This window comes from Pelophylax lessonae (genome assembly GCF_965119305.1).
Source record: "Pelophylax lessonae genome assembly, chromosome: 7".
Classification (NCBI taxonomy): domain Eukaryota; kingdom Metazoa; phylum Chordata; class Amphibia; order Anura; family Ranidae; genus Pelophylax; species Pelophylax lessonae.
Window position 1 is genome coordinate 208,328,586 of NC_138774.1, and position 17,130 is coordinate 208,345,715.

Sequence of the window (17,130 nt, forward strand, 5' to 3'; positions counted from 1 at the left end):
CGGCCCCACTCACCGGGACTCATATCTCTCCTGTATGCCTCCATTATTGCCTGCGATACACCCCCTTTCACGGTCTATCACTCTTACTGGGAACTAGAATTGGGGGGCGGGTTGGACAGGGAAGACTAGCGGCACATGACGGCGGCTCTCTCTAAGTGTTCCCGAAATGTCTTGATTCTGGAAAATGCTTATAAAGGTATTTTATAGGTGGTACTATACTCCGGTTAGACTGGCTAAATTTATACCCGCATATTCCCCCCTGTGCTTCCGGGGATGCGCTCAGGAGGGGACCATGGCGCATATTTGGTGGACGTGCCCCAAGGTGCGCAGACTGTGGATTAGGATCTATGCCTTGCTCCGTAATATTTTTCAAGTCACCCTGAAGAGGGACCCGTATGAGGCACTCTTGTGTAAACCTATACCTGACTTGACCCGTACACGTCAGTTGGCTCAGCATTTGTTTACAGCTACGAAATTGACCATTGCCCGATCTTGGAAAACCCTGTTGCTTAGTTTTGAGGCGGTCAAGAACCGTATGAATGATATTCTCATTAATGAAAAGTTGACTGCAATAGTATCTGATTCTCACGCTAAGTTTCTTAAGGTGTGGGACCCCTGGATCTCGAATGTTGCCCCTTCCAGATTCCAGACCACCCTTCTCTCTCTTTAATGCCTCCTGGACGCTCGCCCCGCAGGACTCGCTCCCCCCTGTTCCTTCTCCCCACCCTTTCTTTAGTCTTCTTCTATTGTCGTTTCTTTCTTTGTTTGTCCTACTTTCTTACTCCTTCTTTCTCTCTTCTTTTGTCTTTTGGTGTTGTTTTCCTTCCTGGCTCGGTACTCTCAGGCCCAGCCCCTGTTTGCTCATTGGAACGTAATAGAACTTCCTCCTTTGATAGTCTTACTGCATTATAAACCACTAGGGGGGACTTTAGGTCCCTATTTATGCATTTTTGCCTGTTGATACCCATTATTGGGTCCGTGATGTTTTCAGGTTGGCTTACGCCCTATGTCTGTATCATGTTTTGTTGCTACCTGTTTCTCTGCGTTCCATTTTCTTTTATCAAATTGTACACATATACTATGTTTTGATGTATGTTTATGCCTCTTCTTAAAATAAAAACTTTTGTACAAGAAAAGATAGAATAAAACATTTACAAAAATGTGAGGGGGGTACCCACTTTTGTGAGAAACTGTACATGTATATATTTATTTATTTATTGTTTCTATTGGTTTTGAATAACAGCATACCTTTAATCTTGTCCTCCTAGTCTTTCTGGGAACCCTCCGTTCTATGATGAGAATGAGGAAGAGGACAGCGAAAGCCACAACAGGAAAATTTTCCGTAAAATTCTAGCTGCAGAATACGAGTTTGATTCTCCCTACTGGGATGTGATTTCAGCATCAGGTATGTTATCTCTACAAATTGAATTGCAAGATCATTAACCCTATATTACTCCCTGCCATTTCCCTGTCGCCCAGCGATCTGGCTGTATTAATCAGTGGATAATGCTGGAGCTAATCAGTATGGCTTCTGCTGCAAGGAAAGTGGTAGTTTTGGGGGTTTCTTTTTTCCTTTTTTTACTCTTTGAATTGAGCTAGGTAAAGGTTAGTGATGGATATGGTATAAAGGTTTTGAATATGGTTAGGTTCAGAGTAAGCCTGTCACTATATGGAAAAACTGCCTATTATTGGACACATTGAGCTTCCCACACAGGATCCTCTAGATATCAGTTTCTTTACTGCCTAAAGAACACTTCATCTCATCTCATCCCTTAGTTAAGGCGTTTGTTACCCCAACACTTTCTATTCCTGATATGTGCCAGCTATTCCATGTACTTGTATGAGAAGGTATTCTGTTTTTTTTTTTTTATTGCTTCCTTTTTGTGAAATCCCTGGTGTTCCTGCTAGTCCCTCTGCTTTCCTATTCTAAACTGACCACACTAAGCAGGAGAGAACATCATGGTCAGTTCTCTAGCTGTGCTGGGAACTCTGTGTGCTCTCCTCCAATGACCAGACTTGTCCTGACATGCCCCCACTGCACAGCCATTCACTGGGAAGCTCAGTGTGCTGCTGCTTCTCCTCCGCCAGCTCTTATGCATGAGAACAGAGGGAATGTGGTCATTTATAAAAAAGGGGAAAAAAAAAAAAAAGGTATTTATAATGTATTTTTATATCTATACAAAAATGTTTTGCATTTCATTTCAATTTTAAACTGATTGGGTTGTTTTACAAGGTAATCCTTTACAATCACTTTAATGACAAGCTTAATTCCAGGCTAATGTTACTGATTCTAGGGAAGTGATTTAGAGAAAAATTAAAAAAAAAAAAAAAAAAAAGCCTTATTTCTATTTTTTTTTTTTTTTTGTTTACTGACATTTAATAATGAATATACTAACATTTATTTGGATATGACTCGCAGATACAGTTCTGGGCATAAAGCTGTGAATGATGTCCTGTTAACCAGACTATATCTGGAATTAACAGAAAGTCCTGGCATATCAGTGCCAGTGTTAACTTGGCCAACATTTGCAAAGCTAAGAGAATCAGTCCCTGTATAATAAATTAGGTTGCAAATTGCAGAATTGTCAGTCTGGGCCTGCAACATTATTTGCTCTTTGTACTATCGTAATGTCGCGCAGTAATTGTGCAGCAAGAATGCAGATTTCAGTCTGTCCAATAGTGAGCCTCCAGAGGGCAAACATTCAGTCAAGCTGAGCTATAATCAGATTTTAATCTATAATATGAACCTAATCTGTATGAACTATAATCATGAATTCATGGCCCTATTAGTAAATATGTGAAAAAACATCAAACATCACTTTGAAGTTTCATTTCCAAAAAGTGAGAAAAAAAAAACCAGAACATGTTTACCTATAATAGATTACACATTTAATGTTCACATGACAGTTTGCTAATGTGTTTTTTTCTTCTAGCAAAAGATCTTGTGTCCCGTTTGATGGAGATGGACCAGGAACAGAGAATCACAGCTCAGGAAGCATTGGGACATACATGGTAAGTTCTCAGAATTCAGTTCTGCCTCGTATTTTTTAAAGGGAATCTCTCACAACTCGTCTCTCAGCTGCCTCTGATGGAAGCAGACATTCCCTAGCTCATGGGACACATATTAGTTCTGGAGCTGTGAAACAGAATCTTTTTATCTTCACTGCAAGTGAAATCAATGTCTTGGACCAGCACATGCGATGACCAAATCAAGAAATAGCAGCTTCCATCAGAGGCTTTTCCAAAAGGTATTGATTTATGACTGATACATTTTAAGGGGTACTTGAACCTGTCATGACTGGGCTTATGCAAACATTTGAATATTCAGTCTTAGGCTCCATGTACACGGGACGTTGTTAAAAGTCCCTTTGAATGCTGGAATTTTTAGGACGTTTGAAACGTCCGTTTGGTCGCGTTTGTACCCGCGTTTAGCGGGCGTTTAGCAGCGTTTGCGGGCGTTTGCGTTTAGAAGCGTTCCTAGAGGTTAAAAAAAATTATTCCCCTTTAAAATGGAAAAACGCGAACGCTAAACGCGGGTCATCGGACGCGTTTGTGCGTTTGAAACGCCGGGAAACACACGTTCGAACGCAAATAATTGCGTTCTAAAAACAGTCCCTGAACGCAACTGCCTGCAAATGACTGTAAACGACCTGGTATACATGGACAGATAAGATAAAATGTAGATGGGTTCAGGGGCTTCTGAAAAAAACGCCCAACTGCTCCTAAACGGCCATTTCCAGCGTCCCGTGTACATGGAGCCTTAAATGTTAACAGTAAAGGCTAAAGCCCGCCATAGACAGTTTAATTCTCAGGCCAGTTCAGCAGGAACTGGCTGAGATTCGAACCATGTATGGACATGACTAAGGCACTTCAGATGTGCTCTTGGACCCAAACCTCCAGCCCTGATCCAACCCCCCTTATTGCTACCCCCATTATCTATAAAAATTGGCAAACACAATTCTTGCAGTAAAATATTGGCCGTAATGGCCGTTTATTAAAAACCAAAACAAATTATACCAAACATTCCTTAAATCCGGAAACAAATAATACAGTGACAAGAAAAACTGAGGTTGCCGATCTTTGGAGGCACCAATTATCAATCATCTGCGTAACTATTTTCTTGGTCCCCAGCCGCACCCTCCGGCTCGGTGACGACCTCGATATTCAGCAGATACCACCATTTTTACCTTCCAGTTAAAACCACCATTAACTGGCATTCCAGAGGTGACTCCATACCTTAGATGGGTCCCTAAACTGATAAAATAGCATGTTATTTTACCCACCTCAAAAGACCCCACCCGCCACCGGCACAAAGTGGGACCACCTCACACCTTTGTGCCCTGCCAAACCCGTAAGGCCCTCTGTACCCCGTCCTGTAAACCCAGTGCCCATAGGTCGATGCCCACCGCATTCAGATGTACCCCATCGTGGCGAAGGTAGCGCCAGGTATCCACTTCCAGCTCTCTGTGCCTGACCACCACACCCCCGTTGCGCACAATGAACCTGCCCACTTCTTTGTTGACCTTCACTCTGGCTTTGTTGAGTTTTTCCACTGACCGGGCGAGTCGCCATGATGATCGGCCAACAATGTCCGACCAAACCACCACCATGTCCGGAAAATCCGTCCTCAACCGTAGGACATCAAACTTGACATCCCGGATGAGATGGCGACAGGACCGGACCCCCAGATCGTTGCCACCCGCATGGATGACCAGCACGTCAGGGGCCCTGTCCCAGCGAGCGACCCTATGTACCTCGGGTACCACCCTGTGCCATAACATGCCTGAAATGCCTATCCACCGGACCTTGGCCTCGCACCGGGGGAAACCTAACTGACGTCCTTCATGTCTAACGTCCGCCCTCCTGGCCCCCCAGTATACGTAGGAGTGGCCCAAGATCCATACGAGGCACGCAGCATCTGTAAAGAAATGAAGCAAATGGAAGAGCACGAACGTAAGTAACGGTACGCTCTAACACCCATAACTGAAAGCAACATAAAAAGCTCTTTTCCCACCCCCGCCACGTGTACCAAGCATATTTTTTAAACCAAGTGAGGGCGGACGTAAAGCCGATACCGGTCAGATTCCCACCTGCCAATACGCTGCAAAATGGAATCCTCCAACCCCCACCTGGCGGCTTCCGTGGCTGCCCCGATGCGAAAGGAGTGCGAGGCGTAGCTGCGAGCCTCCAATCCTGCTGCCGTCAGACAGCGGCGGAGAACCGTAATGAATTGAAAACGGGACAGAGCCCCACCGTCAGCGTGCTTAAGAAAAGAACCAGGCCCAGGAGGGCGAAAACGCAAGTACTCTAGTACAGCCGAAACAGGGCAAATGGGTGATCCCTGCACCCGAAGCAGCTGCAAGCGAACTCCCTTACCCGTCTGATCCGTTTTTGAGCGGCGGATGAAAAGAGACACAGTGGCATGATTGCAGCGAACGTCTGCTGCCAGCAGGCCCCCCTGGGCCGACTTAGACGGGCTCACCAATTCGCCCACCCTGAGAGCCCCGTAGAAAGCTAGAGCAAAAGCCACACGGAATAAGAGGCCCTCGTAAGCCGAAGAACAAATGGAACCTGTTTGCTTGAATAAAGCCCCCAGAATTTCAAAAGTGATAGGTCGGCGCCCGTCAGGCCGGCGTGAACCCTTTCTATAACCCCGTAGGGCCTGCTTCAACAAAAAATCTTTTGTGAAATCCGGTAAGCCCCACAATTTGAATAGGAAAGCTAAAGCACTCAACTTGCGATTAATGGCCGAAGCCGATACTCCCCCCGAAAAATTCAAGCAGATGAAGTAAATCACTACAGTTCTAATCTCAGAGCTGACCATGTCCAAGCCCGCCCGCTGAAGAAGCTCCCACCACTCTTGCCAGACCCTGCGGTATGCATGCCAAGTCGATTCAGTCAAAGAATCGCGAATCAGTCCTGAGGCAATCCCAACGCAATCTTCCATAGCCGCTGTGGACAAGGGGCTCCGAGCTGCTCCGCCTCCGGCGCCAACTCCCTGAACCTGTCCAACTGAAAGCGGGATAAAGCGTCAGCCATTGAGTTTTTTGCCCCCGGAATATGCACCGCATACAAAAATACATTCAATTGAAGGCAACGCAAGACAAGGTGACGTAAAAGCCTAACCACTGGCGGCGAAGAACCAGAGAGTGAGTTGATGACCTGGACCACCCCCATGTTATCACAGTGGAGTCTAACTTTCTTATTCTTGAACCACTCGCCCCATAATTCCAGGGCAACCAGCACCGGAAAGAGCTCAAGAAGGACCAAGTTCCTTAAGAAGCCCGCCTCACGCCATGCTGTTGGCCAGCGCTCTGCACTCCACTGGCCGCGACAAAAGGCCCCATAACCGGTGGAGCCCACTGCGTCGGTGTAGAGATTCAGGTCGCAGTTGCTAACCGGCCCATTCATCCAGAGCGAGCGACCGTTAAACGCCCCCAAAAAGGCGTGCCACACCTGTAAGTCGTCCGACAGTTCCCTGGTTATGCGAATGAAATGATTAGGCGAGCGTGCCCCTGCAGTGGCAGCCGAGAGCCGACGGCTGAAAACCCTGCCCATTGGCATAATACGACAAGCAAAGTTCAACTTGCCTATCAAAGACTGCAGCTCGCGCAATCGGAGCTTACGCTTACCCGATGCAAGCCGAACTTCTTCCTTTAGAGAAAACAGCTTATCGTCCGGCAAACGACACTCCATTGCCTGAGAATCTATGACAATTCCCAAGAACTTAATCATAGGCGTGGGAGCCTCCGTCTTGTCTGCCGCAAGAGGGATGCCGAAACGCTCTGCAATGTGCTGTACAGTGGCCAGCAGCACCCCACATAATTTGGATGATGGAGGACCAATACATAAGAAATCGTCCAAATAATGGACGACCGAATTGGCTCCCGCCACGTCTCGGACCACCCATTCCACAAAAGAGCTAAAAGCTTCAAATAGGGCGCAGGAAACCGAACACCCCATGGGAAGGCAACGGTCGACATAATAAGAACCCGCCCATTGGCAACCTAACAGGTGAAAGCTGGAGGGGTGGACCGGTAACAGCCGAAAGGCTGATTCGATGTCCGTCTTAGCCATGAGGGAGCCCCGCCCGTAATGCCGTACCCAAGAAACAGCCGCATCGAAAGAGGTGTACGATACTGAGCTGGCCTCTGGATCAATGAAATCATTAACAGACCCGCCCTTGGGGAAGGAGAGATGGTGAATCAAGCGGAACTTGTTAGGTTCCTTCTTAGGAACGACACCCAATGGGGACACCACGAAATCCCGTAAGGGTGGGTGCGAAAATGGATCGGCCATGCGACCCAAGGAAACTTCCTTGGTGATTTTTTCCGCAACCACAGCAGAGTGAATATGAGCAGAACGTAAATTATCGGCCACGGGCGGGGTCTGAGTCAGAGAGCATGGGATCACAAAACCGTCCGTGAAACCTGCCTCCAACAGCCGGGCTGCTTGCCGATCTGGATATCTACTTAGAAAGGGGGCCATCCTGGCCACCCTCACTGGAGTCATGCCTTTTTCCCGCAAGATCGCCGAAACGGGACTTACCGGCCTTAAAACATTTGGACAGGGGGTGAGTTCCCCCGCAGTGCGAGCACTCATGCTTGTATCGGCAACCTGTGCCGAACCGACATGCGCCCTCATTGAATTGCCAGCAAAACCCACGCCGTTTTGTGGCCGACTGTCCGGGGGCGGCCGAACCGCCGGCCCCCCCTGGAAAAAACGAAGAGGGAGCCCGGGCCGAGGTCATCAGGTTCATCCACAGGCTGATGTCCTTGTGGTCCCAACGCAGAGAGGGCCTGATCGATTTACGCTGACGAAACTGCTCGTCATACCTCAGCCACGCCACCCCCCCATATACACGCTGTGCTTCACTGATGGAATTAAGATAACAAAATAAGGGGGAACAATTCTCAGGGGCTTTTTCCCCCACTACGCTTGCAAAAATGGCAAAAGCCTGCAACCAGTTGGTAAAAGTCCTTGGAATCAAGCGGTGCCTTCGCTTTTCCTCCTCTTCCCTCTTATATTCCTCTGGTTTAATCCTGTCCAGATTAAATTTTTCAAGAGGTAACAACGTGAAAATTTCTACATAATCCCCCCGCCAGATTTTTTCCCTAACCTCTGCCTTAAGATGGGCCCCTAAGGGACCTTCAAAGCAAACGTAGACTTCGCACTTCGCCGAGTCCGCCAGGTGCAACGGGTACGTGTTCGCTTCATTAGGCGTAACAGGGGCTGTCTTCTCAGCTGCCCCTTGGGGGCTTCCTACAACCGTAGCAACCTCCGCCGCTGAAACCGGAGGAGGTCCTACCGTAGGAAATGCTGATGGTTGAGCTTTTGTGCCCCCCAAAACCCCCGGAGCTTGCAACCAAGCCGCCACTGGCGAAACATCGGGAGGTGAACCCGTGTCTAAACGCTGCACTAATGAGCGCAGACCATTAAGTAGCTCCTGCAATGTGGCGGGAGACCCGGACGCAGCATGCGCCGTGCCTGCCGCTCTTACAGTGGAAGACCCGCCCCCCGGGCATGTAATGAGGCCTGGCCCAACTCCCAGTACTGGACCTACCCCTTGCTCCACCCCCACATCTAACACATGTTGTATGGAAAAATTAGGATTAGAGGTGCACTTACCAGGCTGACCAGGACGAGGTCCCTCAGCCGCCGATCCGTAAACCACCGTTGTCGCCTGTCTTGTAGTTTCGCCGTCCTCTGAGCTCGACAACTCCCCTTCTGACCTGGAAAAATCTTGCTGTTCGTCGTGGTAAAGGTCTGGCGCTGACGAGCCGACCGCCGCCAACAAAGGTCTCCGTCTGTCCTTCACCTGCCTCTGTGATGCTGCTGTTCTCCTTCTTTTCTTACTGGTACAGATGGTAGTTTGCCTGCAGTTTGTATTCTCCGCCACTAGGGGCGCTGAAGTGCTTACAGACGCTCTAGTTTTCCTGTAGTTTCTTCTTTCCTCCACTGGGGGCGATGAAGTGCATACAGCCGCTCTGTCTACAGTTGCCTTTGTTCTCTCTCTCCCACGCCGAGCCCTCTCCTCTACAGCGATGCACCCAGAGGCGGCCGAAAGTTCCGTATTCCTGAAGACTGCAGGCGGGACGGTCACAGAAGACGATCGGTCCCTGCCTGCGGAGCTCCGCCTGCGACGAGGATTCCTCTCAGGGCGAGGGGCGGAAGCAGCCTGGAGATGCTGCTCCGCCGCGCCTGGAGGGTCCCTAGGGGGGCTCCTGGAGTGGCGCTGAGCTCCATGTTCCGATGAGGGGCTAAAGCGAACCGGGGGTCGTGCCCGCCGAGCGCGTCTTGCCAGGGGATTCCCCGAGGTAGAAGCTGCAGCTCCCATAAGGTAAGAGACCTGCTGCTGTAGCCAGTCGGCGCCCATAGATGCAGCCATCTCGTTCAGCTGTAGTCTCAGCGCTTCAGCATCGGCCATTACAGATCAGGCTATTGTTGTTGTGAAGAAGTAAAGGTGATGTTCTTGCTTCCTTGGCCACGCTTGAAATGGCGGCCAGGTAAAGGTGGTCCTTACCTGACCTCCCAGTAGCCCCACCCCCTGTAATGAGACCCCCCTATCTGCTGGGGGATGGGTCTGTTATGAAAAAACCGGACATTGCCCTGCCTAAACCAGCTCCCCCTGACTGCCCAGTCATGCAGCCCTGCGCTTTATGTTATTTTGCTACGGGCTGTTCTGGACAATTGTACCCAAGTTCATAGATCAATAAACTTTGGATACAACCAGCCTGTCAGATTGTACATTCAATTATTGCTAGAGGTTGTTTTAGGACAGGATGGCTCTGTGGGAGGGATTCCCACACCAACATTGACTGTGTTGCAGGAAAGAAAATTGCTCAGTTTATTACTGGCTTTACTCATGCAAGATATTTGTTGCCCCCTATTTAGTTTTACTTGCTTTGAGTCTCATTCTCAGAGGTCAGCTGAAGTCTTCAGCTGGCCATAGCTGAAGCAGTTTGTGTTGATAAGGGGAATTCTTCCCCCAGAGCCATTGTGTTCTCCCAGTTGGGGGGGAGCATTTTCGCCTGGAGAACACAGTGATTATTGCTAGCAGCCATTTGTATCCAAGTTAATTGATCAATCAATCAACTTGCAAAGAATCAGCCTGCCCATACATGGTTTGAATCTTGGTTCCTGATGAGCCAGCCTGAGATTCGAAGCTTCTATGGCTGGCTTTATAGTTGCTGCCCTATTTACCACCTGGCCATAAGGTTTGGTGTACACCCATGCAGTTTGCTTTTGAACAGTGCATTTGGCGTTTTTGCACACATGTTTTTCCCACGTTTTTTTATGTGTTTTGCATTTTTTGTTCTTTTGAGGGATTTTTTTTGGCCAATTTGTTGTTGGGCAGATTAAAAACGCAAATTGCAGTAAAATACATTGAAGTCTATTGAACCAAAAATGCACTGTTTTGCATTTAAAAAAGTCGCTGACCCTTTCCAAAAATGCAGCAGCTGAAAAAAAGCATAGATGTGAACATGTCCCATAGGATGAGGAGAAATTAAAGGATGGCGCTCAGGTGTGTTAATAGCTGATAATTACCCCAAAGGAGACATAGATAAATGATCCAATAAAAGTTTATTCCATGAATCCAAAGATAAAAAGCAATGTGTTAAATGAGTGATTCCTCCTACCAGTCCATGAAGTCTCTGTATATCACTGCTGCCTCAGCACGACTCCCTGATGTGAATCCCAGGGAAAGGAGAAAGCTGGCAGATGGAGATGGCATAGAGAAGCGGGTCCCAGCGGAGATAGGGGCTCACACGGTCCGGTGTGCGGCCGCTTCCTGGACCGGAGCCCACGCTGTGCTACGCTGATGCCCGCTGTGAGCGCCGAGGGATCGCACACTGATGACGTCACCGCTATCAGCGCTGTCAGCCGAGTGTGTGTCCGCGGCCGGCGGGGGAATCACCTGAAGGACGGGGAGCTTGGAGGAAGATGCTCGCTCGCTTCTACAGAGCCTCCCGAATCGGGAGGCTCTGTAGAAGCGAGCGAGCATCTTCCTCCAAGCTCCCCGTCCTTCAGGTGATTCCCCCGCCGGCCGCGGACACACACTCGGCTGACAGCGCTGATAGCGGTGACGTCATCAGTGTGCGATCCCTCGGCGCTCACAGCGGGCATCAGCGTAGCACAGCGTGGGCTCCGGTCCAGGAAGCGGCCGCACACCGGACCGTGTGAGCCCCTATCTCCGCTGGGACCCGCTTCTCTATGCCATCTCCATCTGCCAGCTTTCTCCTTTCCCTGGGATTCACATCAGGGAGTCGTGCTGAGGCAGCAGTGATATACAGAGACTTCATGGACTGGTAGGAGGAATCACTCATTTAACACATTGCTTTTTATCTTTGGATTCATGGAATAAACTTTTATTGGATCATTTATCTATGTCTCCTTTGGGGTAATTATCAGCTATTAACACACCTGAGCGCCATCCTTTAATTTCTCCTCATCACATCTACAAGCTATCCAATACTTAGGATTGGGCGAACAGTGTTTTTATGGATATTTGTGTTTTACATGTTTGCATGATATTTTCAGGAAACTACCTGTTGGAGTAGCGCCAGAACTCTTTCTTTGAGCTAAATGTCCCATAGGAAACCATTTTAAATGGACTGTAGTGCATTTCTGCAAAAAGCACAAACAACGAATAGGTGTGAACCAAGCCTTACACAATTTTTCAGCTTCTGAGGTTTCATCAAGTTGTGTACCTTCCTTATAGCTATAACTCTCTGTAATTTGACACAGTTATGCATAGGAGTTGCCAAAACAAGTGTTGGGCCATTCGCTGTGCAGCAACGTTCAGATTTCAGGTGACCTCTGACCCCTACATCTCAAACTGTAGAGTCAGACTAAAATAAAGTACATTATCAAAAATAGTGGGTGTATAGCAGTGTTTTTTTTATATCTTGGCCTGCACAATTTTAAGACCCAATATAATGCTGCAATGGAGCAGGGTTGGACACCCCATTTGTTTCCTCCAGGTATGGGGATTATGGTGCATTTTTAAAATATTGCATTTAACACTACTTCTTCTTCAAGTAAACCTACTTATTGCTTGACTGCTATTATAAAAACGCAGCAAGGATATGTTTTAGGAGGGTTAGGTGCTGTAAAGCTCAAAGCTATATGGCCCTGTTTTTAGAAATGACAGATGAAAATAACAATCATTATGGCGGATAACATGCATAGTACATCTTAGTGAATTGAGCTCATACAGTCTACTGTCATGCAGCTTCTTCTTTGCAGCTGTCGCATGCAAAAATGTTGGAGCTCAGTGATATAAAGGTGAATTGAGAAAAGATAAATGGCTGAGGCTTGCAGGAGGGAGTTTTATTTCCTTAAAAAAAAAACACCAAAACCTTAAAGTGCCTTGCAAGAGTACCATATTCACCCCCTTGACTTTTTACCTATTTTGTTACATTACAGCTTTAAGTTCAATGTTTTGTTAATCTGAATTTTACGTGATGGATCAGAACACAATAGTCTAAGTTGGTGAAGTGAAATGAGAAAAATATATACATAAAACTATTTTTAACAGAACAGAAAATTGGCATGTGCGAATGTATTCACCCCCTTTGTTATGAAGCCCATAAAAAGCTCGAACCAATTACCTTCAGAAGTCACATAATTAGTGAAATGATGTCCGCCTGTGTGCAATCGAAGTGTCACATGATCTGTCATTACATATACACTCCTTTTATAAAGGCCCCAGATGCTGCAACACCTAAGCAAGAGGAACCACTAACCAAACACTGCCATGGAGACCAAGGAACTCTCCAAACAAGTAAGGGGCAGTGTTGTTGAGAAGTACAAGTCAGGGTTAGGGTATAAAAAGCTATCCAAATCTTTGATGATCTCCAGGAACACCATCAAATCTATCATAACCAAATGGAACATGGCTCAACAGCAAACCTGCCAAGAGACGGCCGCCCACCAAAACTCACAGACCGGACAAGGAGGGCATTAATCAGAGAGACAGCACAGAGACCTAAGGTAACCCTGGAGGAGCTGCAGAGTTCCACAGCAGAGATTGGAGTATCTGTACATAGGAGGACAATAAGCCATACGCTCCATAGAGTTGGGCTTTATGGCAGAGTGGCCAGAAGAAAGCCATTACTTTCACCAAAAAACAAAATGGCACGTTTTGAGTTTGCGAAAAGGCACGTGGGAGACTCCCAAAATGTATGGAGGAAGGTGCACTGGTCTGATGAGACTAAAATTGAACTTTTCGGCCTCAAAGAAAATGCTATGTCTGTCGCAACCCCAACACATTACATCACCAAAAGAATGTTTTTCAGCAGCCAGGACTGGGAAACTGGTCATAGTTGAGGGAAAGATGGATGGTGCTAAATACAGGGATATTTTTGAGCAAAATCTGTACCACTCTGCGTGATTTGAGGCTAGGACGGAGGTTCACCTTCCAGCATGACAATGACCCCAAACACATTGCTAAAGCAACACTTGTGTGGTTTAAGGGGAAACATGTAAATGTGTTGGAATGGCCTAGTTAAAGCCCAAACCTCAATCCATGAGAAAATCTGTGGTCAGGCTTAAAGATTTCTGTTCACAAACGCAAACGATTCCAACTTGAATGAGCTGGAGCAGTTTTGCAAGGAGGAATGGGCAAAAATCCCAGTGGTAAGATGTGGCAAGCTCATAGAGACTTATCCAAAGCGACTTGAAGCTGTGATTGCCGCAAAAGGTGGCTCAACAAAGTATTGACTTTAGGGGGTGAATAGTTATGCACATTGACTTTTTCTGGCGCAGCGTGGAGAGCGGCGTCCCCATGCCCTGGAATTGAGATTTCTGCATACAACGCGTTTTTTCTTATGGATTGTAGTAAGTGTGATTTTATTCAATAAATGTTTTATATCACGAATTACTGCACCATGAGAGCCCTTTTGTTTTTCTCTACTTATGACTTGGTCCTGTATTAACCCTTGGTCTGGCTATACACTCTCGATGGAGGGAGAGTACATGGTTAACATCACGATTCATCACTGGGTGAACGTGTGGAGGTGGAGGCTTTGAGAAATACACTCCTATCAAGTCTGTGATTTTTCCATCAATTGCTGTTACTTGGTTTAACACCTTGATGATTGGAACACTAGAGACTTTTTTTGAATTTCTAATTTGTATTTACCAATTTATTAATTTATTTTGTTGCACAATTCACCACTGTGATTTATTATTATTGTGATTTATCTGTTGAGCACCATAATTTTTCCAATTTGTTTATGTTCTGTAAATTAAATGATGCAAATCGTTCAAACAATCCATGTTAATTCCAGGCTGTGAGGCAACAAAAACACAAAAAATGCCAAGGGGGTGAATACTTTTGCAAGGCACTGTAAAAAAAAAAGGCTAGTGGCTCCAGAACTACATTTGGTTTTTGAACACCTAAGCAAAATGACTTGTAAAAGATATTTTCTTTGTAAAATAATAATTCTATAATCCCTTGGTTGTTGGAAATTTTCAGAGCTTCTTTTCCTACAATTGCCTATATCTTTTCCCCTGAAGGGTTTCAGGAAATGCTGCTTCCGAAAGGAATCTTAAAGAAGGTGTTTGTGCTCAGATTGAGAAGAACTTTGCTAAAGCCAAATGGAGGGTAAGTAACATACACTGAGAGGTGGAATTATGGAAATATAAATAAAAAAGTGATGCAAATATACCACTCAAGGTCAGGTTTCATCATTTAATTGAGCAAGAAATTCCACTGGTTTACCCTAGATAGCCTCTGGTTTTCCTTGCTCCTGTCTTGGGTACATGTTATTTCAAATGAAAATGGTAGGCTGTTGTGTTAATGTGATTTTACTTCTTATCCCACCACAGAAAGCCATACGGGTCACCACATTCATGCAACGACTGAGAGCTCCAGAGGGCACTGCTGGGCGTCTTCCTGTCACGCCGAGATCTTCCATGAGTGTGTCACATGAGGTCACTGTGGAAGCCTGCCCTTCTTCTCCAAAACAATCTCCTTCCCAACACAGTATTCCTACGGCTGACTTGAATCCGACCAGGACCCAGCAAACCTCGGAATGTGAGGACCACTCGTCTGAGAAACCAGAACACAGTGGGCCATAGTGCCTGCTCTGTCTTGCTTCTTCCTTCAACCAAAAGGACGACCACACAGAAGGACAAACGATCTGCTTGCAGAACAGAAACAGACACATCTGGTCACAAAACACTGACCTGGACAGTGATCCCATTGTGGGGGAGACCTAACCTACCAGATAAATGTGTTGAAAGGGGGGGAAAGAAAGGCTTAAGGTCACCATCAATATTTAAGGCCTAGATAAAGGAAGAGGGATGATGGGTTGATGGGATAAACCCTATTCTTGGAGCATGAAAACTGACCCTGGACAAATTATTTATAGTGTACATTTTCCTAAAAAGGTTTTTTTTTTTTTTTAAATAGATCAAAATACCAACCCTCTGACATAAAAAAAAGAAAAAAACAGTGACATTCCTTAATGAAAGAGGGTGATATACATATAATTTAACATTTCTCAGAAGCTAGCAAGCAGGTATAATGGTCTCTGGTAGACCTGTTCTTCAAGCTAGGTTGCATCAATATCTTCCAAACTGTTTCCAGGTGTGTAGCTTTTTGCATGTCATCTGCATGTTTACACGTTTTAGTTTGGAGTGTATGCCCTTACTGTGCCACAGAGGCCGGTACCCCTGGCAGTAAGGAGATTTAAAACTAATAAAGGAGAACTAACAATCTACAGCCATTTGTCCCTTCTTGTTAGCGCTTACACCCCTGTATAATTAAGAAAAGTGAGCAGCAGTTACTCAGCAACTTCATAATATGGTTAAAACTTTCCTCCAAGCAAACTGCTGAGTACATTGATGAAATACATATAACCAAGCTGTTTGACCTGCCAAATGATTTGTATATATCTGTACAGCCAGTTCTGATATTTTTCTCTGCAGCAGTTAGGGCATGCCAACATGTCTCCTCCTCACCCCAACCCTGTGACTGGACAGTGAAATGAGAAGCAGCAGACTGATGAGCTTATCTTTTTATCTTTCTGTCACTCTGCAACACAATTTAGTGGCTCCTTAACCACTTCAAAACAAGGCACTTTCACCCCCTTCCTGCTCAGGCCAATTTTCAGCTTTTAGCGCTGTTGCATTTTGAATGACAATTGTGCGGTCGTGCAACACTGTACCTAAACCAAATTTATGTAATTTTTTCCCACAAATAGGTTTTTTCTTTTTTGCTACACAAATAAAAAAAGACCGAAAAGTTGGAAAAAAAAAAAAAAAGAAAAGTTTATTTTGTTTAGGTTATAACATTTTGTAAATAGATACATTTTTTCCTGCACTGATGAGCACTGGTGAAGCCGCACTGACAGGCACTGATGGGGGTGGCACTGATGGGGTGGCAATAATATGCAGCACTGATGGGCACTGATATGTGTCAATGATAGGTAGCATTGGTGGGCACTGATAGGCGGCACTGATGGGCACTGATAGGTGGCACTGATGGACACTGATAGGCGGCACTGATGGGCAGCACTGATGGGCAGCACTGATGGGCAGCACTGATGGGCAATAATGGGCACTGATAGGTGGCACTGATGGGCACTGATAGGTGGCACTGATGGACACTGATAGGCGGCACTGATGGGCAGCACTGGTGGGCAATAATGGGCACTGATGGGTGGCACTGATAGGTGGCAATGATGGGCACTGGTGGGCAGCACTTATAGATGGAAATGGTGGGCAGAACTGATGGGGAGGGCACTGGAAGGCTCCCTGAGCCCTGGTTGCCATCCCTGGTGGCTATGGTGGGCATCCCTGGTGGTCATGGGTGGGCATCCCTGGTGGCTCTAGTGGCACCCCCCCAAGGGTCTGCGCTGGTAATCAATGCTCTGATTACCAGCACGGACCTCCCCCTGTCAGGAGAGCCGCAGATCGGCTCTTCTCTACTCCTGCCTGTCAGGCACGAACTGAGGAAAGCCGATCAACGGTTCTTCCTATTTACTATGTGACCAGCTGTGATTGTCAAATTCTAGCAATTACATTTCTTGCATTTAAAAAAAAATAAATTTAGGAATGTGTTAATGATTACCAATTTACAATAAATTGTTCTTTATCTGCCTGGAATTTAGGCAAACC

The 17,130-nt window shown here is 46.4% G+C and overlaps 1 protein-coding gene across 3 annotated transcripts in view; it reads left to right on the forward strand.

The window, feature by feature from the left end:
* Nucleotides 1–15,733, forward strand: part of LOC309559298 (caM kinase-like vesicle-associated protein) — a 147,346-nt gene extending 131,613 nt beyond the window's left edge. For all 3 annotated transcript variants that reach the window (XM_082262525.1, XM_082262526.1, XM_082262527.1), the window contains 4 exons: nt 1,269–1,405; nt 2,934–3,012; nt 14,524–14,611; nt 14,836–15,733. In XM_082262525.1, coding sequence (XP_082118651.1) covers nt 1,269–1,405; nt 2,934–3,012; nt 14,524–14,611; nt 14,836–15,087 — 556 coding nt within the window. In that variant the 3' untranslated portion in view covers nt 15,088–15,733. The remainder of the gene's footprint in view (nt 1–1,268; nt 1,406–2,933; nt 3,013–14,523; nt 14,612–14,835) is intronic.
* The last annotated feature ends 1,397 nt before the right edge of the window (nt 15,734–17,130 follow it).